At 43.4% G+C, this 24,716-nt stretch overlaps 1 protein-coding gene across 1 annotated transcript in view; it reads left to right on the forward strand.

Annotated features, from left to right (window-relative positions):
• Nucleotides 1–24,716, forward strand: part of MEP1B (meprin A subunit beta) — a 263,585-nt gene that overhangs the window by 176,381 nt on the left and 62,488 nt on the right. The window contains exons 9-11 of the mRNA XM_069220087.1: nucleotides 4,041–4,193; nucleotides 5,133–5,348; nucleotides 20,473–20,940. Of these exons, the coding sequence (XP_069076188.1) occupies nucleotides 4,041–4,193; nucleotides 5,133–5,348; nucleotides 20,473–20,940 (837 nt within the window). The remainder of the gene's footprint in view (nucleotides 1–4,040; nucleotides 4,194–5,132; nucleotides 5,349–20,472; nucleotides 20,941–24,716) is intronic.

Below are 24,716 nucleotides of genomic sequence, written 5' to 3' on the forward strand. Positions count from 1 at the left end.
CCTTCACTCCAGGTCACCTAACTAGGGTTTTATGATCACAGAACAATTCAAATGGTGCTTTTCTCGTTGCTACATAAAGAGACAAATGGTAGGCACCTGGACACCTAGCCTGCTACTTGCTAGTGGCTTCCAGTTCCTGCTTGTCCCAGACTGATTCAGTGACACCGCAGGGGTTTTTCTGGCTGGGTTTTCCTACTCACAGTTCTTCCCTCCAACAGAAGCTCTGCCTACCCCAGGACCTACTTAATGCAGGCTGCAGCATGACTGCACAGTGGATGCGTGCAGCGGGCACACCACTGGCCCGCCAAAGGCAAGCCGGTCTGTGCTTGTACGCCCCTGGATAGCGCCCAGTGCCACGACTGCTGGTCCTCCTTCCCCCCGAAGACACACCATTGGCAAGCTCTACACCATGAACTCTGGATGCCACAACAAATTCTGCCACCGCGCTGACCCACACTCCATGTTAAGACCTTCCACCGCCACCCACTGACATTTCATCTGCCACAGCACACACCATCCCACCGAGCAGCCCCACCCGAACACACTACAGACACCACCTGAACAAAAACATAAATCTGCATGCTCCCTGCTCAACACATGCTCACTATGCAAGCATTCCACTGAATTATGGGGCCTCATTCCCACCCTCACACCCAACATCATCTTCCTCACCAAAACCTGGCTCTACCCCACATCCACCCCAGATATTGCCACAGTGATCCCTGAAGGATATAAAATCATTCAACAGTACCCCACTAACAAGCGGGGAGGAGAAACAGCCATCATCCACAAAGAGACCATACAGTGCACCACCACCACTGACAACACCACCAACCCCATGGACCATCTGAACTTCAAGCTCCACGCGGATGACAAAACAACCATTAGAGGCACATTTGCATACTAAACACTTCAGCATCTCCAGCCCCTACACCTCCACCCCCAAGATGATCAGTGCCCCCCATCGGAGGTGGAACAAATTCTCAGACATCAGCTGGGCAGACGCCCTCAATACCCCACTCCCACTACTGCCATCAACCTTGAACAGGGAGTGAAAAACTTCAATGCCTGGATCACCAATTGTGCCAACAGCATCACCCTCATCAAGAGCCGCAACCAGAGAAAATCCTCCATAAAGGCCAGCTGGTACACCCAAGAACTCAGAACTGCGAAACGAGACAGCAAACAGCTGGAGAGGAGATGGTGTGCCAGCAATGGTGCCTCTGATAGAGCAGCCTTCAAGACCTCCCTCAACCTCTACCATCACCTGCTGAGGGCAACAAAGAAGACAGCCATGATGCACACATCAAAACCAGCACCAACAACACCAAGGAACTTTTCAACATCGTTAAGGAATTCTACAACCCGGCTGCGAGCAAAAACAACATTACACCCTTACAGGAGCTGTCCGACAACCTTGCCCACTTCTTCCACAACAAGAGTACAACCATATACAGAAACTTCGAACCCCAACCCACACTTACGGACATCCCTTCCACTATGAAATCCATCCACTTGGGAGCTCACACAGGCCCATGCCCACATCATATCATTAACTTTGGAAACCAAAGGACTGGCCAGGAACTTACCACCCTGCTCAACACCTCTATCACCACAGCAACATTTCCTGATGACTGGAAGCATGCCAAAGTCAGACCACTACTCAAAGGACCCTCCGCCGAATCAAGCAAACCCAAAAATACCGGTCAACCTCCCTGCTCCCATTCCCAGCAAAGGTCCTGGGAAAGATCACCAACAAGCAACTAATGACATACTTGGAGCAGAACCAGCTGCTCAACGCCTCCCAATCCGGCTTCCACAGCAATCACAGCACCAAAACTGCCCTGATTACAGCCACCGACGACATCCAAACCCTTCTTGACTTAGAAGAAACAGCAGCTTTGATCCTCCTCGACCTCTTGGCAACCTTCAACACCGTATCCCACCACATGCTGATCAAAAGACTCCAACTCATTGGCATTCAAGGAGACATGCTCAGATGGATCACCTCCTTTCTCACCGGAAGAATCTAGATGATCCACCTCCCACCTTTCACCTCCGAATCCAAGGAGATCACCTGCGGTGTCCTCCAGGGCTCATCCCTCAGCCCCACGCTCTTCAACACATATATGACACCGCTGGCTAGGCCTGGGTGGAGTAAACGGAGTCCGGCTCTAGGGGCTTCTGCAGAGTTGAAAAAAACTCAGTGGAATTCAGCAGAAGGGAGGAAGTGACTATTAAAATCTATCTTGGCTTAAAAAGACAACAACTCCTCCCTGTTTTTGAAAATCTTAATGCTGCAAATGGCATCTACCAAATCCTTCATCAGCTTTACGGCTGTATTTGAAAACAGAAGTCCCAGATATGAAATTTCTTTCTTACCAAATTTGGCACTTCTTTGCTCTCAGTGTCAACCCAGCATCCTTCAGTCTCTTCAATACCCATTGACTTTCTCATTGTGCTTCACATACAATCTACCATAAGTAAGCACATCATCCTGGAAACACTTTACCCTGCCATGCTTTCCACCAACAATTGCATGACCTTCTTTAATATGGATGCAGTAGAAACCAAACCAAATTGACACCTAAAGGACCCCTTGGGGGTAATGAAAAGATGTGAGCTCTACAAAATCTTTGTGCAATCAGATCCCCTATGCAGATGCCAAGTACAAGGTTGTGAACAACCTGCTTACAATAGCATTGGCAACATTTCTATAACATTGGGCAGGGGAAATGTATCCATCATCACCATCATCTGCTTTCTTTTATGTCCACACACACCTTTATTGCTCCACTTGCTTTGTGTGCAATAACAACTACAGTCAACCTTTCGGTTGCTTCAGCTGGAACAATGACACTTATTGAACAGTCACCCCCAATTCTTTTCTCATAGCATCCTGAACATTTAATGGCATTATCCTGAGCGTGATTGTAACAGGTACAGATTCCCTCTTTAGCCTTACCTAGTGTTAACAACATCAGGATAACAGTTTGGAAAATCATCACATCCCCTCCTTCCTTTGATGAACACACATTTAGTGATTAGCATTGGGATCGAGGTACACAATTAGATCTTTCTGGTAAAGTAATGCAAAAATGTTGCCACCTTTTATCACTACATAGATTGTGCCTTCCACCAATCATGCTTTATACTCAGAGATAGTGTGGAAAAATCCACCCATTTTAGATTTGCCCACCATGGGGGAAAAGATATCAATTTTCTTGAACTTCTCCTGCTGTTCAATGTGCTGCCTAAACACATGCAGTGGGGCTATGCTCAATCTTGAATATGAATCAAAAATCATTCCCACTGCTGTGCCGTCTAATCATACCACATAAGATAGGGTCCCCATTGATTGTTTCAGTCATTCTTCTTCCACATTTGTGCACACTGCTTGTAGTTCTAGGCAATCTTTGTTACAGGCCACGTGGCCTACAAGACCACAATGAAAACATTGTTCCCTATATTTGGGGGAGGTCTCCCTCACTGTCATTAGTTTTCACCACACTTATATCCACTCTCCCTTCCCTCTCTCTCTTCACTTCTTCCTTAAAGCTCTCAACTCACTTTATTTACTCTTCCCATTGGGAATGGGAGTGGCTGGGTTTAACCCAGTTCGGAAATAAGAAACCTACCCCACTGTCTTCAATTTATATCTGTTTTGCTTCACTCTACTAACAGTTTTAATCTGAATGCAACAGCACTGTTTTTGTGTTATCCCATCATATTAGTATGCAGATAATAGCGTATCATGGCAGGGCAACATCTACTAGTTTAGTCCTTATTTCATAATTATTTTGTTATCTGATATACCAATAACAATTGTCCAGTTCATGCTAGTTGTCTTTCTCTTTATTGTCTTACTTGACATGGTCAGATGTGATATTACAACCTTGTCAATGTAGACAAGCAACCATGCCGACCATGTCAATGTCCCACTTGAAGGATGTACCACTCTGTCACCAGATGAGTAAATTCTAACCATCGCATTGACATTCCTTTCAGTGATATTCTCTGACTGTCTCTTCTTGTCACAGCTTCCTCACTCAGCTTTATGGATCAGTGCAGCTTTGAGTATGATAATGTGTGTGGTATGGTCCAAAGCTCAGAAGATAAAGCAGACTGGCTGCGGGTTTTGCAGGTTCCTGCTGGACCAAATACTGACCATACCATCATAGGGAACTGTATAGGTAAGCAGTGTATTAACTCATTCCTTATTCCAAGTGTACCCTTAAATGTTCTACTAAGGTTTCTACAATAATAGAGCTCTGGCAGTATACATTTGTGTGGCTTAATGTTAGTGGCACAAAGGCAGTCATGTCTTGATAGCCCTGTCTTTCACATGGTTCCAATGTTACAGCAATAATGGGATGTGAGAACCTTTGGGTATACGTTTCTGATAAGACTGTTGCAACAGCAAAGAGGCTGGCAAGCTGCTAAAGAGAGAAAAATTGCAGCATCACAATGAGACACTTTTTTACTTTATTTTACTTAACTTTTATAGAGCACTTAGGCAAACTTGAGGATAGGAGGGCCCTTTTTAATTCAACAACAGATACATCTTGGTTTAAAAACATTGTATGAGGTGGGAAACGGGTAGAATAGGAGAGTTTGTGCCAACAATAAGAGTTTTTATGAGATATAGAGAAAATAGATTTGTCTTTGCATGTCTCCTGAACAACACCATCGCTGTTTGGGAACTCCAGTCCTGAGGGAAAGAATTCCAAAAGGAAGTTGCCCCTCTTGAAATGGACTGGTGCTGAGCTTGTGACATTCTGAATCTGGGAGCTTCATGGAGCAGTTTGTTCTAAGCCCTCTTTGTTCTCCTATGATGATGAATTTCCAACAAATGTGCTTCCCATTTTCTCTGTGATGAGGCATCTTTATACATCATCATACTATTCAACTTGGGAAGCCTATTTCAATGTTTACACACCCTTTTTCTTCTTAAGGTGAAAGCAGTAGAGGGCAGGAACCATGGCACATTCATGTATAGTATATTGTGTGATGTTATATACACTTTTGTAGCATAAAAGCTCTATTTTTGACAAGCACATTTGACCCCAATCTATGTGCTGACCAAAGTATGTGACTGTTATATTTGTTGTCACTCTCCTTCTTGTCTACAGCTTCTGGGTATTTCATGCACTTCAGCACCAGCACAGGGAACCCAGGGGACAATGCAATGCTTGAAAGCAGACTACTGTATCCCAAGAGAGGGTTTCAGTGCTTGGAGTTTTTCTATTACAACAATGGACATGAAGGAGATCAGCTCAAAATCTGGGTGAAGGAGTACACCTCTGCTCATCCCAATGGCAGTCTGGCCCACGTGACAACAGTAAAAGGTAGGAGAGGAGCTTGTCTCTCAGTCTCTGTCAATAAAGTCACTTTTTAGCATTGTTCTTACTTAGTTGTTTCCTGTGCTTTCTACTATTGTTTGTAGTGGCAGGAAAATGATCCTGGTTAGGTTTGCCATCAAACATTGGAGTGAATTTTAACATATGTTTTTCTGTGATGACAAAAACATTTTTGTGGACCACTTGGTTCTTATTGGCTAAGTACTTTGATTGTGTCTTTTAAATATATATGAAACAACAGTAGCTGCCAAAAGAGCAAACAGGTGGCAATAAACACTTGGCTGAAATGCATTCAGTGAGCAAAGAATGCAAGCCCAAACTCCTCAAGAAGGTTTTGAAAAAAGTGGCATTACATGGTATGTTTTATATTATGTTTTGCCCAAGACATTAGCTTAAGAGGCATATGCTCTAAGGTAGTTCAAAAGTGTTGCTCATAAAATGTTCCGCACTCCATGGAGGATTCTGTCTTACACACACCTTTCAGGCCCCAGACTGTTTATAATAAAACTGTCAAAGGTTGCATTTTAAAGCACTATTTGCCAAAGAAAAAAACATTTGGGCACTTTTACTAACAAGTCACACAACGCAGCAAGACAATTTGCTGCACTGTGTTGCATTGCAGGGAGATGCAAGAATGTGCCATATCTACTAAGATATAGTGCATTCCTGCCCACTCCCTGTGACGGTGCGCTGAATGCAGCCTAGTGCTAAGGCAGGCCCCCTTGCACCATGGTGCAAGCGTGCCTGCATTACAGGCAGGATTGTTTTTGTGCAGGAAGGAGAACCTCCTGCATAAAAACAATTCTCTGAGGCATAGAAAGAGGAAAACAGGGAGAAATAAACATATTTGTCATCTTTACACCTCACCTGGGAAGGCATAGCACTTTGACATGTTCTCAGGTTTACTTGTGTTTGTAAATCTGAGAATGTGCCAAACACTGCCTTGCTCTGCTTTGGGTTATGCCAGATTTACAATGCCAGCAGAGCCACACAAGGTGGCTCTATGTGGCTTAGTTAAACGGAATTAAGGGCTTGCATCGCCTTGTGTCACTTTGCGTGACACAACAGCAATGCAAGCCCTTAGTAAATCTGGTCCATGGAATTTTGGCATGGCCTCCCAACATATTTCACAAATCATAATTCAAATACTTTCACTGCTGCTTTATACTTCCTTTCCTTATCCCGCATCTTCAATGGAGATTGTCACTCAAACAATCTTACGAAAGATGTGCATGATAGGCGCTGCATGAGATGAAAAGTTACACAGATCTTATAACCTCAACATTTTAGACGGATGTGCTGTACCTCAGGTTCAACAGAATTTTTCCCACTCAGACAGCAGAGCTATGTCACACAGATCTTAAAGGTTTAAGCTTTCATTGGCAATTATGTAAATTATGTATACTGATAGGAAGGTTATAAAACACTGTCAATCAGCAGCGGCCCCTCCGTACGGGCTAAGGGGCCAAGACCCTCTACTTTTTAACTGATGTGCAGAGTATCTGTCAGGCTGATCAAAAGTCAGCCTGACAGATGCTCTTCTGGTACTGGTCAGGCAGCCAGGAGTTGGACATGCAATAAATGAGCAGACTCATGGCTGCCTCAGCTGAACTTTACTGGGCTGAAGAAGTCACAGCCCTGTGGCCGTGACCTCTTCAGCCTAGCGAAGGTGCCTCAAGGCCCTCTCCCTCATGACAAGGGGGAACGTCAGCGATTGCCTTGGACCTCGGCGCTTCAGTTTTAAGTGCTAAAGCGCTCAGGGCCTAATATCAACCAGAGACACCTCGTCACAGAGTGGGGTGGGGTCAGCAGTCTCACTGACCACATCCCATTCTGTGACAAGTTGGGACTGCTGCCTTACCTCAGTGGCTGACCTTAGGGCAGCCAATGAGGGAAGGCAGCAGTCCCAACCCTCCTGGGACCTCCGAAGCTTCCTAGTCAGAGCTGCTGGGGTAAGTTTTATTTTTTGTAATGTTTGGTGCGTGCGTGTATGAATGTATGTGTATTTGTTAGTAAGTGTTGTGAATGGGTGTGTGAGTGTGTGTGTGTGAATGATTGGGTGTGAGTGGGCTGTATGCGTGCGTGTGTAACGTACCCCTCCCCTGAGCCCCTCCCTGTTAAAATTACCGGCCGCCACTGGTGTCAATGTACAACAAGAAATACATCCACACGAGTCAAGAAATATCAACGGCGTAACTAAGGAAAATTATGCTACCAAGGGTAAGTACATGGTAACCATGTGTTACACAATTCAGCCTGAATTATCACTCAACGATTTGATTGTTACATTTCGGAAAGGCATTACTTTTATCCAAAAATATCAATGTTTCATTTTCTTCTAATGAACTAATTTCCTTCGAGTACTATATTTCATTTTTAATAAATAAACGCGTTCTTACACGTCATTTTGTCTCCCATTCTGTTCCCAAATACCTTTATTTAGACAATACGTACATGGCAGTCATTGCCTGCACGTGCCCATGTTTGCTAATGTGTGCCAGTATAGTTCTTCCAGGCATTGTGAACAATGACGATGAGGGCAGTCTCAGCAGTGGCGTAGCTTGGTCAGTAAGTTTGGGGAAGGGGTGTGAAGTTGAGATTTCCCAACAATCAGGCTGGCACGTAATTTTGAAATACATTATACACAAGAGGGGCTTAAGGGGCAGTGGAAATGGAGTGGAATGCGAACTGGTAGAGGTAGGGAGTGAGAGAAAACACGTTATGTTTTTTAAATAACCAACATTTTTTAAGCCACTGAAAGAGTGTGTGTGCATTTTTGACTGTGTGTGTAAAAGTTCCTGGTGAAATCCTACAGACACCTCACTGTACCCGACTGACAGCACCTGCATCCAACTATTTATCGTAAAATACATTTATTAGGGGGGTGTAACACACCCCTAAACACCCCTTGAAGATACGCCCTGGAGTATCAGCATACGAGGTATGCTAGGTTTGGAGTGTTTAGAGCAAATCAATGTCTGTATTTATAAAAGTGCCTCTGTTGCTGGTCTATTATTGTATTTTGATAGTCACGTCATACGGTAGACGAAGACCTTTGGAACTAAGTGACTGGTCTAGGATAAACACGCGTTTTCTTTTACCAGTGCATTTTTTCCTCATTACCTCACTAGTCAGAGAAAGCTCATTTCAGCAGTTTCCCCTACTCATTATCCCAGATCATTATCGCGTCTAGCTGTGATGTCTCGAGTTCAAAATAATAAACCTATCAATAAATAACCTTTGTTTCTGTTTTTAAAAGGCTAGGGAACTAAAAATAGGGTGACCACCTGGCAAGAAAGCTCATTCTGACAGTAAATATTCAGGACAAAGGGTCAAAATTCAGGAAAGAAATTGAGGACAAAAGATCATTTTTACAGACACATCTGAGGATGCTGTAGGATTATAAAATAAACAGCTGACAAAGATAGAAGACAAAATAGGGTTATGTTGTTTAGTTTATATTACACATTAGAGTATTAAGGGAACATTCACACATAGCTGGGCATATTGCAAGATGCAAAGACTAGCAAATGTACACTCCATGCAGAATTTGACAGCCAACATAAGGGGAGGTTTTCACGATTCTAACCCCTACCATGAATGATAGTGCTAGAAGCAGCACGGTGCTGCAGGGCCTAGACTTAGAGTTCACAGGTAGTAGCACTACAAGAGAGTGTGAAAGGGGGAGAGAGGGATATATACAGAGAGATGAAGAGACAGAAAGTTGGAACAGTGAGAGTGAACAGTGTGAGAAGAGAAAAGCAAGCGAGGACCTACCAGCTGAGAGAGGGGATAGGCAGTGACAAAAAGAAAAGACAGAGAGAGAAAAGGATCACAGAAGATGGGCAGAGAAAGAAGCGAGAAACAGACACAGAAATATACTGAGAATGACAGAGTGAAGGTTGAAAAGAGAAACAAAATAGAGGGGGCATATGAAAGCTGAAGTAGTAGGAACCAAGAGAAAGCATGTGGGAGAGTGAGGGGGCAAGGTAGGTGAGATGCAGGAACAGTTAGAAAAAAGGGGACTGAGAGAGAAAGAGGTTGAATAGGAAGTGGACAAGGAGATTATGTAAGGATTCACTGCGTAACATGCATGTCAGAGATTTCAATCCCAATTCCAATGCACCATTTCTTTGGAAGTATGGTGCTCTTCTGCTCTTTCCCGTACATGCAACGAAGTGCAGCAACTTCACTTACTGCGCTGTGTTGTGTGACCTGTTAGTAAAAATGCCCCTAAATGATTTGGCACAGGTGCCCAGAAATACATTTGTTCTTGGACCATGAACATTGTTCTGCTAACTTTCTTCTAGGGTCATGCAATTGAAATAACATATACATACAGACAGGCAGGGAATTTGTCTAGTGGGTTACAGGGCCTCAGGGCCCGGAGCATTGCACAGGCTTCAGGAATGAGCCCAGAGGAGGGCGAGCCAACAACTTACCAGGACCGAGTAAGCCAGAGCTAAGGCAAGGGTCTGGCTTGGCTGTTAGAGCCTGTGCTTGATAGTCGCTTCATAATAAAAAAAAATGTATTTTTTAAATGTAAAAGCACTTACATTAATATGTCACATTATAGCACAGCGCTGAGAAGTACTTATTAAAAGTGGTAGTTTTTAAACATGAACTTAGAACCATTTCTGCCCCACCCTGCTCTGATGACATTAGTGAACTAAGGGGCAAGACAGTTGTCATGTGTACCCTGTATGGGGCCCTGATTGTTATAGAAAGAGCAACATCATAGTCTATTAAATCAAACACAATAGGTTTTTGTACAGCATTGGTATTTTGAACTCACATATTTGAAAGTGTCTTTATCTGTGAAAGTGAAGAAAAAGGAGGATAAGTAAAATAAAATATTTACCTAAGATCACACAGTTTTGGTAAAAGGGGAAGCAGTGATTAATCCAGGTTTTGTGGTTTCTCTTTGGACCAACAATCCTCTAAATGGGTATCCATTTTGTCTCTCCTTTTTACCTCAGATGTTAAAGCTTTATTTTTACAGCCAGGGGTGGCTCTTCCGTTAGGGCCGAGGAGCGTCGCCCCCTCGCCATAAGCAGAAGCTGCAAAACCTTTAACAAACGAAACAATAATATTATCGTTTTGTTTGTTAAAGGGGCGGGCCACAGGAGTGACGAGCAGTGAGTGGCAGTGCTCAGCACTCCCCCTCGCTGTGCATGTATGTTTACCCGCCATCTTGGACACAGTTGCCGGGCTGGAGAGAGCCTGCACAGGCTTCCAGTCTGCCTGGGGGCGCCTTGGCTGCTCTGAGCAGCATCAGGATTGGCTGCTGGGCAGGCTGGGAGCCTGTGCCTGCCTGCAGCCTGCAGAGATAAGACGGAGGGGTAGAGTGGCATGCGGCATTAAGGGTGTTTATTTTTTTATTATATTTTTTAACACATTTTACCCCCTCCACACCCCTGCGCACCGCACCAGCCCCATAACCCAAGTGAGCTGCTACTGTTTACCACTGCCCTAAGGTAGAGCGAGGGTGGCAAGCAGAGCCCATACATAAAAGCCTGGTTCAAGGAACCAATTGGTCCTTGAGCTGAGCCAGAACCAAGCTTGAGACTGGCTTGAGCTTTCAGCTGCTGTCTCACCTTTAGCTACGCCCCTGACAGGACAAGCTTTAGTGATGGTGGCAGCCTGGTTGACAGTCTTTGTTGTCGTCGTGCTCACACCCCCAAAGACCTTGTTCTCCATAGATTCCCTCATTACTACTCTCCAATGTTTAAATGGCGCCCCCTCATCTCTACACAGACCCTCTGTCATGTGTATTTAATTGTTTTATAGTGTTACTCATCCAAAGTATGTACAGGAGGGTGTCACAGTGTGTAACATCTCATACATATTATACAGAGAGAAAGACTCATGTAAGTGTTTAAGTCAGTCTATAGGAAATGTTAACTGTGCTATATTAGGATTATAATTTATAAACAGCAAGTAATGAAAGGAGTTCTGTGTTAACAGTAGTAACCCACTGAGCTACCTACATAAAAAATAAATTCTTTAATCTGCATGTTACATGTTGTACTCTGCAGGAGTCATATTACACTGTGGGCTACTTTATGATTATTTGTAACTGGGACTAGGCAAAACTCGAATCTTTCCAACCGATATTTTAATCACTAGGGTTAATCTGTCACTTTTTTATTACTGCCTAATAATTGGTGGCATACTAGTAATTCTGCAGACTGTACCTTTAATTAATTTCAAAACACAGCACGTGAAGCCTGGGTGGCACAGGCCCCTAGAGAAAAGCAGAATGCTGTGTTCAGCCATCTGCAGAAGGCACCACATGCTGTAACTTCTCAGGCTGCCCATTGCCATTCTGTATCTGACAATCAGCCACCAGACAGAATGACAATAGGCCCAACGCAGTCAGTGGTACGTCGAGGAAGGGCTGCTTCATCCCCTTCACTTCAGATGAGGAGTGCGAGCTGGCCCCAGTAGTGACTGCAGCAGAACTCAGAGGCTTCTCGCGTGGGAGCAGCATAACTAACTTCAAAACCCAAGAATTACGGACAAAAAGCGTCCATTAAAGGGATCATCAAGGGCAATGGACATGAGGCACAAATAACGGACAGTCCTTGAAATTTACAGATGAGTGGTCACCCTAACTAAAACAGGAACATTAAAAAAACACAATACAGTAGCCATTACAGTAGTGCGGCAATGACGCCATGGACCCTAATGTGAGGAAGGTAAACGGGTCCACGTCACCTGGTCCAGAAGTAACTATAATTGGGAACCTTTTGACCTCTGCGCCACGGTGCCACTGCATCTGCTGCACTGTTAATAGCCACGCCCCAATCCTTTCATATGTTTGCAGTATCACGGAAGCACACATCTGCAAGCAAGGCATATTTACCAAGACTATGGGCCTCATTACGAGTTTGATTATAGTGGACGGGATATCAGTCATGTTTGTGATGGAGTAATCCCCTCGGACAAACTCGTAATGAGGCCCTATGTCATCTTTGCAGCATACTGTCAAATAATTCACAACCTTATTTTCTAGGCAACCGGTCTTCATGGTCAAGTTTCACCCACAGCATGCACATTTATTTTAGTGAATCCTTACTATTATACATCAATGCTTACCACTAATTTGCGTTCACAACAGAATGCTCCGATTCGGCCAGCCAGTCAGAAGGCTTGGGATATGAATGGAAGGAAGGGCAAGAGAGGAGGGCCACTGGATGGAGTGAAAAATAACGAGATAAAAAAAGGGACACAGGTGAAAGGGGGGGCTCTCTTTTCTTTCATGACAGAGTGAGTCTGTTTCCAGTCACTGACTAAAACACGACAACACTCTTGGCTGTTTTATGTGCTACAATTCACAAACTACAACGGTCTCTTTGCCCTTCATTGGTGGTTGCCAAGACTCAATAAAGAACTTGAAGCTCTACGCTCTCTTACCGGTCAAAAGATAGATGTAAAGTGGTGAGAACTAGGTGGATCACATGAATTTGGCACCCCACCCCATAGAGAAATGATCAGCCAAATCCATTTACGGACAGGGTAACGGGATGCCGTTCCCTCAGCGAATCAGCATTCTAGGCTTTCAGTGTTTAACTGGCGCTCGCTGGTTCCGTGAGAGCTGGCCTGGGCCCAAGGCTGAGGCATCTGCAACTCAAACTCAAATCCTTTGTTGAGCAGGTTGTGAAGAAGCCATTATGTCTGGCTAGTATGCATGTCAAACTAGACTGGTAACTGCCGAGTTTGCTTGTGTGTTGTGGATGAGTGATAGAGTCAATGTGAGAATGAGGTAACTGTTGGATGGAAGAGGGAGGGTATAGATGGATGACTGAGAGACACAGCTCAAAGTGTTGATAGCTAATGGGTAATGGGTGAGAGCATGGGTGCCTGAAAGAATATGTGAATGCAGAGGTTAATGGCCAAATATGTGAGTGCATGGCTGAAGAAATAGGTGAATGCATGAATGGATGAGTGAGTGTAAGCATGAATAAGTATAGGTTACATTAATCTTACATACAGAGGCCTTAGACAGCAGTAGTGGTAATATTGGAAAATTGAAAGAATTACCAATATTATGCTAGGTTATACATTATGCAACGGCCGAACATGTTTGTGGCAAAATTGCCTACTATATATAAGAATTATCAGCATTATTCCAGTGTATTAGTGCACCAGGATTCGGCACTACTGGGTCAGTGGTGCCTAAAGCATAACTCAAATTGCCTTCATTATGCTAATGCAATTATTACAGAGAAGTCGGCACCGTCGTACAAAGAATAACCACAATGTATATGTAGGACTACTACCATTATGAATGTCGCTAAGTAATCCCTACCATATGTTAATATTTGGGCATTACTCATTAACCCTAACTCTATACAAGTGACTAAATTGTTGCAGTCCTATACTGCTCTGTCTACAAAACTGTAACAGATCTTTCAAGTTTGATTTTTAGTTTTGTACCTTTATTTGGTGCATGTACCTACATTTCAGCATCTGAAAAGGGCTGTTATTAGATGTTAAAATATACATTCACCTAATAAAGTGACAAAAACTAGGAAGAAATATGGAAGATGGAGTGTGCTGTGTGGAAGGCAATTTTATCCACCCTTAAAAACACACATTAATAATGTGTACAAGTTTACGTTTAAATAAAACACACGCTAAATGCTAATTTTATAGTAGCTAACCATATTTAAATGTTGAAGGCCTGCATGTAAATAAGGTGCTGAATTAGGCTTAACCATCAATGCCATGTTAAATGGAAAATAATGCATTAACACTGAAAGGCCTGTTTTTCACATTGAATAGTTGTTTGTGCAAGATGTTTTCTTCTCTTTGCTGCAGTTGTTGCAATTTCAGAAGCCTACTGTTAGCTAGTGAATAGACACTTGTTTTGTATTAGACCACTGATTGCAAGGCTCTCACCTGGCGGAGACAAAACAACAGGAAAAATGATTCTGAGGAAGACGTTTTTTTGGGCCACAAGAAAACAACAGTATAACCTTTCAAGGACTAATATCTGAAAGTCTGGTATGCTCTGGTGAGAGGATAAGGAGTGAACCTGTTCCTATGAATCTTCTGATTTTCTATTGGTGGATGAAGACGATGAAAGAAAATATTGTTGCAACGTAGAATTTGTGTCTTTATATTAGTGCGTGTTCCTAGAGTAAGGCGGATTTCTTTCCCCGACATTCTGGTCAGATACTTGTCTATGACTTCCCTACAGGAGAGGGTATTTAGCCTAATTCTATATGTCTACTGATTTGTGACTGTGAATAATTTCCAGTCCGATATGCAGAGGCTGTATGCCTGATCATTGATCTTTCTCTTATTATAACGTCATGTGATTTCTGGACTGACACCTTTTTCTCTCTTAATCTCAATGCTATATAAAACAGGGAGCTTCCTTTATGAAACATGCTTGTTGTATTATTACTACATTGACTGTGATCGTAAAAATATTTTGTTTTCTTTTTTAGACAAATATTGATTGATGGGCTATACTTACTTTTATTACTGAAATCTAAAGATTAATTCCTAATGAATAAATAGATGAAAGACTAAAAGATTTAAAAATAAAACCCTTTTACTCACACTAACTCTCTTTATTGACTAAATGTGAAGTCTTTAAATAATTTCTGATTATGTAGATGACTGCTCCTCATTTCTCTTCGTTGACAAACAAAGGTTCAAACGATTATTAGCAGAGGTTATTTAGGCCCATATTTATGGGCTTTGTCACACAGGGCAGTGCAGTAAGTCACCTTGCTGCCCTGCATCACAGGGAAAGGGCAGGAATGCGCCATATTTATCCAATATGGCACTTTCCTGTCCTATGTCCCTGCACTTGTGCACAATGGGCTGCCTAGCGCAAATGCACCTTTCTGCACAAAAACAATCCTGCGGGGCTTTTTTCATTTTCTATGCAGAATGCAGCACACATAGAAAGAGGAAAAAAAATCGGAGAAATATATTTCTCCTCGTAATGCCTCTCCTGGAGAGGCACATCTTATTTGTGCATTCACAGGTTTACAAGTTCTTGTAAATCTGGGAATACGTCAAAGTCCATGAATGTTGCCTGGGCGCACCATGCAACACGCATGGAAATACCTCCCTGGTGCAGGGTGATGTAACGCGGTGATTTGCGCTGCAATACAGTACCTGAGATTTATGAAGTCACCCATGGCCATGCAAAGTGGCCCTGCGTGGTTTCATAAATATCACCTAAGGTTTGCGTCGCTCTTGCACCACATTGCGTGGTGCAGGAGCGTCACTAATCAGCCCATCAATATGGCACTTAGGCCCATATTTATACTTTTTGACGCTAAACTGCGCTAACGCAGTTTAGCGTCAAAAAGTTTTGCGCCGTCTAACGCCATTCTGAAGCGCCATGCGGGCGCCGTATTTATGGAATGGCGTTAGACGGCGCAATCAGACCGGCGCTGCCTGGTTTGCGTGGGAAAAAACCACGTAGACCAGACAGCGCCGGCGTAGGGGGAAAATGGCGCATGGGCGTCTTAAAATGGGGCAAGTCAGGTTACGTCGAAAAAATCGTCTTAACCCGACTTGCGCCATTTATTTTCGACGCCCATCCCCCATCAACATGACTCCTATCATTGTAAAGATAGGAGTCATGCCCCCTTGCCCAATGGCCATGCCCAGGGGACTTCTGTCCCCTGGGCATGGTCATTGGGCATAGTGGCATGTAGGGGGGCACAAATAAGGCCCCCCTATGCCACCAAAAAAAAATATAAAAAATAAAAAATTATACTTACCTGAACTTACCTGAATGTCCCTGGGGTGGGTCCCTCCATCCTTGGGGGTCCTCCTGGGGTGGGCAAAGTTGGCAGGGGGGGTCCCTGGGGGCATGGGAGGGCACCTGTGGGCTCATTTTGAGCCCACAGGCCCCTTAACGCCTGCCCTGAGCAGGCGTTAAAAAGTGGCGCAAATGCGCCGTTTTTAGCCACGCCAACTCCCGGGCGTCTCTTTTGCCCGGGAGTATAAATACCACGTAAAGGCCTGGGAGTCATTTTTTAGACGGGAACGCCTCCCTTGCATATCATTAACGCAAGGAAGGGGTTCACGCTAAAAAATGACGCACATTCCGGGAACTTTGGCGCTATTCGCCTCTAACGCCATAGTATAAATATGGCGTTAGTTGGCGTTAGTTTTGCGTCGAAATTGCGTCAAAAAAAACGACGCAATTTCGGCGCAAACGGAGTATAAATATGGCCCTTAAAGATTAAAATCGAAGATTGAGATATAGAAAACCCACGTCCCCCACCAGCTAACACCTCTTATTAACCATGATTTCCCCTGCGCCAGCACTAACTCAGTGCCGCCCATTGAAATGAGCACCAGCGCACTATTTTAGAGACCAGGGCTTTGTTTTCATCACCAGACAAGAGACTAGGCCTGAAAGAAGTAAAAAAGGAGAGTAGCAGAAAAGAGAGTAAGGCAAAGGAAGGAAAATATAGGAAAACAGTGACAAAGAGAGAAAACAGGAATGAAAAAGAGATTGAAAGAGTGAGATAGGGAGAACAGGCGTGTAGGTTGGTGCACGAAAGGGTCAAGTAGGGGAATCAAGTCTAGGCAGACTTGTTATTCGCCAGTTGGTAACTTGGTATTCAATAGTGCCAGCAGTAGACTCCTAAGAAAAAGCTTGGGCCACTGCACCTAATGTTTTACAAATTATGCACTGACTAAACATAAATAAATGTTGCTATTAGTATTAAAACAATAGTATTTAAGGATTTCTCCAAATCAAAATCACATTCTGTCCAGCAGATTTTTACTGGTATATAATTTTTAGTTATGGGTGGGCTCATGGAGACTCTCAGAAAATAGTTTAGGGTGGTCATTAGGGAAGTGCTAAATATTACCAATCATAACTTTGTGGGTATTCACAACATTTACTAATGGGCTCCACACATCATTTGCACACCTGTTTGGGCGCAGAAATGTGCATATGTAAGTGTGCAAATTAAGAGCAAGAAAACCCCAAATGCCCCCATTTAAAAAAATGTGTAGAGTTTCAACCCTGACATAAATAATACGAAATAATTGGCAGTGTGACTGTTAGCATGACTGTGTGTGGAGCATCAGGAGTACTTCTGGGATTCGATGTCTTGTTTAAATTATTAGTTACACAGAGTGCATCTAGGATGTTCAGGAACAATACGAGTAACTGCACATCCTCTGATGATTTACACATTTGACTTATTCAGTTGCATTACATATATTTACACTTGCATTACATTTCATGTTTACAACTTTAGGCAAACGAAGTTTGTGTGATGTGCCCTGAGTCACACGATTATGTGTAGAAACTGGGATTAAAACCAAAATCCTAATGTTTCACAGTCAACAGCCAGGCCACTGGGTCACACCAAGGAGCCTTTAACTGTTTAAAGCAGCTGAAATCTCCTTGTGGACTGCCGGGGAAACACACAGGGTTATGCACGGGAACATAGATTCTCACTTCACTCCATAAAATCATGTAATCCCTGTTATTCTATAACTCTGGAATGACCAGGATCCTCGGTCACAGTTGTTCTAGGTCAGGGGAATAATGGGGATAATTTTGGGTCTCATGTATTAGAGGACATATTAGGGTAATATAAGAGTGTGGGGCAGGGTTTAGATCTTGATGGGCCGCCTGATACAGACCTAGAATTAACCAATGGCTCAATTTAAGACACAGCCCCATGCCTGTGTCTACACCAGGCCTTGCTGCGTACTTTTCTCCCTGATTGAAGGCATCATACATTTCGAAGTTGCACAACTCAATGCATGGTTTGGCTTTAAATCTTCTAGGGAGAGAATCTCAGAGGTTCCCCTGGGGAGGGTCCGACGTTTATGCTATATGCTGCTCTCATGGTTCAATGTGGGGTTATTTTGAGCTCCCTGGCACATTAATGTCTCTGTTATTATCTGAAACCGGATGACTACAGTGTTAAAGATAAAAGCCGAATAGGGAGCAAAAAAACCTGAGACAGGGTATTCATGGGTCTTTTTATTCCGTCCTTCAAAGACTGTAAAAATGCAGCCTTTATCCGCTTTTATGTTACATGACAAAACACAGCCCCCTGCCTCCTGGCAGGTCCTAGAGGGCATGCATACATTTATTTCCTCCTTTGACTGCCAAACTCGACATCTTCAATTTTTTGTTCTCCATCTGCTCCCCTCCCCCAATTGATATCTGCCTCCCCCTCTTTATACCTCCTATTTCTTCTCCCTCACTTCACACATCTAATTAACCTGCCTTCTTACTCTCTGGCACACGTAATTATCTACTACCTCCAATTCTAATTTGGTGAGGACGATAGTTGGAACTGACTCTCCCTTCTTTCCCCTGCTTATGCATAAATGCAATTGCAGTTCAGACTCTTTGCTTACTTTCATATTATTCTTGGACTCTGGATAATTTTGCAAGGTCAAAATAAATGGAACATATTCACCGTAGCCAACCTCTTTTGACAAAATGGATTTGCAATGCAGCTGTGCATTAAGGGGACTTTTTCGGTCTTTTTTAGGTCTCCCCTAACAGACAGTGGCAGATGTGTGTTAATGTAGAGACCTAATTGACAGCTCACAGTACCTTTAGAGCCTGCCCACTGCCTACCATTGGTTGCCTTTTTGACACTCTTATTTGCTTGCTTTTCATTTATCAACTTGTGTGGGCTTTATGTCCTCTTATTGTATTTTTCCCTCCCCAGGGGAATGACCAAATTCCTTGTGTCCTACCACTGCTCACATTTGAAGCACTCTTTTCTTCTTTTGTGTTAAGCATGCCAAAAGGGTGCATGTGTTTTCCAGCTATATGCCTTGTGTATTGCTCTTCCCCTATCCACTGAGCTCCTTGTTGCTTTCTCTCACATGTCTGCTTCTCCCCTGTCCTCCTCCATTTTGTGCTCGCCTTCATGTGTTTCTCCACTGTGCATTCCTTTCTTACCAGTGCCCTCCCCCCTAACAATCCCACATCCCTCTCCCTAGTCCATCTTCTTTTCTTCGTCCTGGAGCCCCACGCTCCTCTCTCTTTCCTATGTTGCTTCCCCCACTCTTTGTATTGCTCCGCCACTTGCCCTCTTCGTGTTGCTTAAGCCTTCCTGCCCTTTGTGTTTATTCTGCCCCCTGTATTGCTTTGTTGCCCACCTACGCCCAATATGTTGCTTCCCCCACCAGAACCTCAAAAAAAGAAAAAACACTTTTGCACACATTTTTTGAAATCTCATTTACTGATCCAACTCGGATCAGTATACAAAAAAGAAAAGAAAGCTTTTATGTCATTTTGTAGGGGCGCAGCTACAAACTGATATGAGCAGATACTTCATAGAGACTTTTTTGTGTATGCTTTTGCAACGCTGCACAGTATCAGGCATGCATTACAGCATCAGGCATGCTGCACAGTATCAGGCATGCATTACAGCATCAGGCATGCTGCACAGTATCAGGCATGCGGCACAGTATCAGGCATGCGGCACAGCATTGCTAAACCCCACTGGCAAAGTCAGTAGATCCCAAAGGCAGACCCTTTTGGCTTTGCCAATGCTTGTTTTTATTAAATCGTTTGTATTTTACAGAACTCCATATATTCATTCTGGTGCTGCCAAAAAACCGTCAGTCATCCTTGTTTCTAGCCCAGTGTAGAGAGATTTGTAGGTTGGGCAACGCTGGCTTTGTAACAACAAATGCAGAACATTTTGATACACAAAGCCTGTGTCTGTAGACATCATAATGACTTTTAAAAAATATTTAAAGCATCTTCTTCACAAAATCAATGAGTACATTAACATAACAGAATGCAATAGAGATTATGCATTGTATCGTCTTGCAGAGCATGACACGTTAGTTCATCAGAAATGTACAGATGCGATACATTCAAAGGACGATACCTCCCCTACATAAAATCCCATCTAAAAGTATACCAATGCAGCTACAAGGACACTCACACTCACAAATAAACATGCCTTTTGAGCACTGTGCCTCCGAACTACCATTGATAGAACTCAGTCAATAGATGCAGTATCCATTCTCATGATGTGTATAAACTACATTATGGTAATTGTCAATCAACTCTGTTATTTCACATTCAATGCGCCAAGTAAATAATACAAAACCTTTTTTCTAGGTGATATTATGGGATCTTGGCAACTTTTCCACATCTCACTGAATGTCTCCAACAAATTCAGAGTTGTTTATGAAGGCGTAAAAGGAAGCGGCACTTCAAGCGGCGGCTTCTCCATTGATGACATCAATCTGTCGGAGACAGTTTGCCCTCACCACATCTGGAACATCAAAAACTTCACCCACGAGCTCAACACAAGACCCGCTGGAGTCAACGGGCGCATCTACAGTCCCCGATTCTACTCCAAGTATGGCTACGCCTTCCAGATTGGTTTATACTTCAATGGGACTGAGAGCAGCCCATTCAACCTGGGCATATATCTTCACTTGGTCTCGGGTGCTAACGATGAAAGCCTGCAGTGGCCCTGCCCATGGAAGCAGGTCACCATGACACTCCTGGACCAAAATCCAGATATTCGCAGCCGCATGTCGAACCTGAGAGGTGTTACAACGGACCCGACTGAAAAGCACGGTTTGTAGAGAAAAGTCTTCCTCTTTTTGTGTAATGCTGTTGAACCAATAACCATGACGCGAGGGTTGGTGAAACTCTGGCGGCCATAGGTGTTTTAAAGCAAATGGCCTGCCCTTCGTATTGCTGGGTTTATGTCTGTGCCAAATGGTTACTGTGTTTATTATGTAGCTATGATATATATGTTGATTTCTCACAACTCCTTTATACAATCTGTAGAGGTTGCAAGTATAGGAAAGAGGGAAATTGTGGACCCGTCCTCTTTACAATTCATGGTGAATAAGGAGGCCTGGATACTATAAATCAAAAGAAGGTTACATAATATGCACCAGTATATTTGCATCATCAGAGCTTCAACCACTGACGTAACAAAGACCCTCACAGCCCCTGTGGAGCGAGGAGAGGGCCTGAGCTCCAGAGGGCCCCCTCAGCACACTCGGCACTGTGCACAGACCCTGGCCAGAGAGTTCTTGACTGGGTCCAGAGGAGACCCCTCCATGTCAGTCACGGCTCGCAAACGATCAAAAGGGACCGGGCGGCGGGAGGTTGGGAAGGGGGTGAACGACAAACAATAAATAAATGCATTAAAAAAAAACTTACCTGATTCACCGCCGCCTCCACCACTCCTCATCACAGCAGGCAGAGGCTCCCAGCCTGCCCTGCTGCCTAGCCTAATGCTGCTTTCGTGCTGCTGGCAGCATGAAAGCAGCGTTAGGATAGGCAGCAGGACAGGCTTGGCGCTCTGAGGCAGAGTGGGAAACTCTGTCTGCTGTCTCCAACCCGGCAACACAGTCCCAGGTTGGAGAGAGCCCATTGTGCATGTGTGTTTGACAGCCCGAGATAGGTAGCCAAACATACATGCGCACTGAAGGGGAGTGCCACTTTTATCTCCCGTAGCCCTGCCCCTGAAAAATAAAAATGATAATAGACATAGTTTATTATTGTTTTTATTTTTCGGTTTGCGGCTACTGCTGCATGTGCTTTGCAGGGCGGCCCTGTCAAGTTTTGTTACGCCACTGGCTTCAATTCCTATATTAGACTATAGGTAAAGCCTCCTAAGTAGTAACATTTTATACACAATACTTATTGATAAATGAAACAAATATCCAGTTCTGAATCGAAATGTATTCTCCAATTTGTTTTACATAAATAACGTAATTTCTCTGTAGTACACTCAGCTCCAATTAGACTTTCCAGCTTTGGGTAAAAGTTGGGAAAAAGGGGTGGTTATTCAGCTGTCCGGCGTCCTTGAGAAATATAACATTCTGGATGAGTGAAAATTTGGCTTTCATCCAAGAAGAGGCTTAGAATCATCTTGTTCCTTGCCACTGAAGAACAAAAGACCTCCCTACATGAGGAAAACTCCGTCTGAGTGATCTTGTTAGACCTGTCTGCTGGCTGCAATACAGTGGATCATAGTATTTTAATCACCCAGTTGCAGAAAGTGCGTACAACAGAGAGTGTTCCTACGATGGTTTAAAGTGTTGTTAGATGGCTGCACGCAACTTAATGTCAGATGAACGTGGGTCTACCTTAGGGGTTCCTTCGGGTCTCCTCTATCCCAGCTTCTCCTCAATTTTTTGGTGAGACTTCTGTCAAAACTCATTCAATCTTTTAGTTGCACAGCATTCTCTTATTCAGATGACTCTTAATTCTTCATGCGCCTTTACCAGGATGGACCAAATTTGCTTCACCATTTCCATACCTGCCTAAATGAGGTGTAGTAAGTCATGGCCCCCTTTTCCTAAAGTTAAATTACAGAAAATCAGATATCCCAATTACAGGAAGAAACAAAGAACCATGGAACTAAGGGCCATATGTACCAACACATTTTCCCATAGACACAGAATGGGTAAAACCCTTTGATACATCTGGCCCTAATCTCTCTAACCACAGAGTGCAGGGTCACTACCTCCAACGGTATCCTAAGCAAAGTCACTAAAAGTAAAAGTAGATAGCCAATTATCCTTTTGACCACAAGTCAGTGCAGTTTGCAACTCAAGTAATTAAACGCTCTGCCCATTAAGCTGTTCCTATTGTTTATTGCATCAGAGATTGTCAATTCTTGCATGAAAACAAACTTGAGGCCAAAATATTTTTTGAATGCATTTCTTGTCCTCTTTGGTTGAACTGTAACTGTGATGGGCCTCAAGTGTCTGCCTTGTTGCCAGTTCTTGTAAAATTTATATTGAGCCTTTGGCTAAGCTCATCGTCTCAAATGGATTGAATTTCCTTATGTATTCCATGCACACTTAACTTGATGTCTAGGTTGTGAGATGTTATTTGTTGCATCTTTTCTTTGCAAACATGATCCCAGGGAATATGCAAGGAAAATAAAGGGGGATCCGGTAGGGAGATTATTATTTGTCATGCCTCAGTTTTAGAGGAGCAAGTTATTGCTTATCAATGTACATGTCCCAGCGCTTCCTGAGAGGACTTCCTTTCTGAGGTTTTGGACAATATAGTAGATTGGTGGTGTAGTATACTGGGGAGATCTCACATACCACATACAGTAATCACTCTCATTTTGTTCAAAAGATATTTAACTAAAACTGCAGGATATTAATGTCAGGGACCCTTTCATTTCAGAAACCTTTGTTGTCATTTAAAAGAGCGAGGAGTTTACAGGATAGTCTCATACACACAAGTCCCAAAGTAGCAAAAGAAAACAGTATACAAAAACTACTATGGAACCCATCCCCACCCTGAACCACAGTCAGTTCCCTTCGAGGAAATGCAATATCTGTCCCCTCACTAAAAAAAAGCTGTGCAACTTGACCCAGGGGTTCTAAAGAACCATACAATTTTAATTTAGCCAACTTCCTATATGTAATTCAATGCTCTTGTTAGCTAAGCTACATTGGCATGACATCACGGAAGGTCAAAATACGTAGAAAGGAGAACAGTATACATTTCACAGACCTGAGCCACCCTGAGAATCAGCTCGAGTATCCCAGGCACATAAGTACCATTAATTCAAGGTTGCTCAGTTGCAAGACCTGCTGGATACACTGGATACATTGCCTGTGCACGTACTACTGTGGTCTCAAGACAACATTCCCTTGTCTCAACGTACATCCTGATAAATCTAGAGGACAGTTGATTTTGACAACAGGTCACTATAATCATTAGATTCATAACCTCCACATTAAAAAGGTAATGTGTATCATTTTACGCCCTTTATCTGTGACAACATTTATACATTCCAAATAAAAACAAGCAATTCATAGCACATGTGTTGCACTTTTGATTTGTACTATTTATTTGGCAACTTGTTTCTTGAAAAATGAGCATATCAGCACCAGGCATGCGTGCATTTCACTCTAACGTGTGTGTACATGAGTTTTCATGACCAAAGATAAATCAAATCATTGCACCCATAACCATCACATCAAGGTATTTATGTGTATTGTTAGACCTGACAGCCTTAGGGTGGTCACCCCTAACTTTTTGCCTGCCTCCCTCCCCTTTTTTGACACTGTTTTTGCTGGTTTTTAGACTCTGCGCACTTTACCACTGCTAACCGGTTCTAAAGTGCATATGCTCTCTCCCTTTAAACATGGTGACCTTGGATCATACCCAATTGGACATGTTAATTTACTTATAAGTCCCTAGTAATGTGCACTGTATGTGCCCAGGGCCTGTAGATTAAATGCTACTAGTGGGCCTGCAGCACTGGTTGTGCCACCCACTTAAGTAGCCCCTTAACCTTGTCTCGGGCCTGCCATCGCAAGGCCTGTGTGTGCAGTTTTCACTGCCACTTCGACTTGGCATTTAAA

This window comes from Pleurodeles waltl, chromosome 2_2 (assembly GCF_031143425.1).
Source record: "Pleurodeles waltl isolate 20211129_DDA chromosome 2_2, aPleWal1.hap1.20221129, whole genome shotgun sequence".
Taxonomy (NCBI): Eukaryota; Metazoa; Chordata; class Amphibia; order Caudata; family Salamandridae; genus Pleurodeles; species Pleurodeles waltl.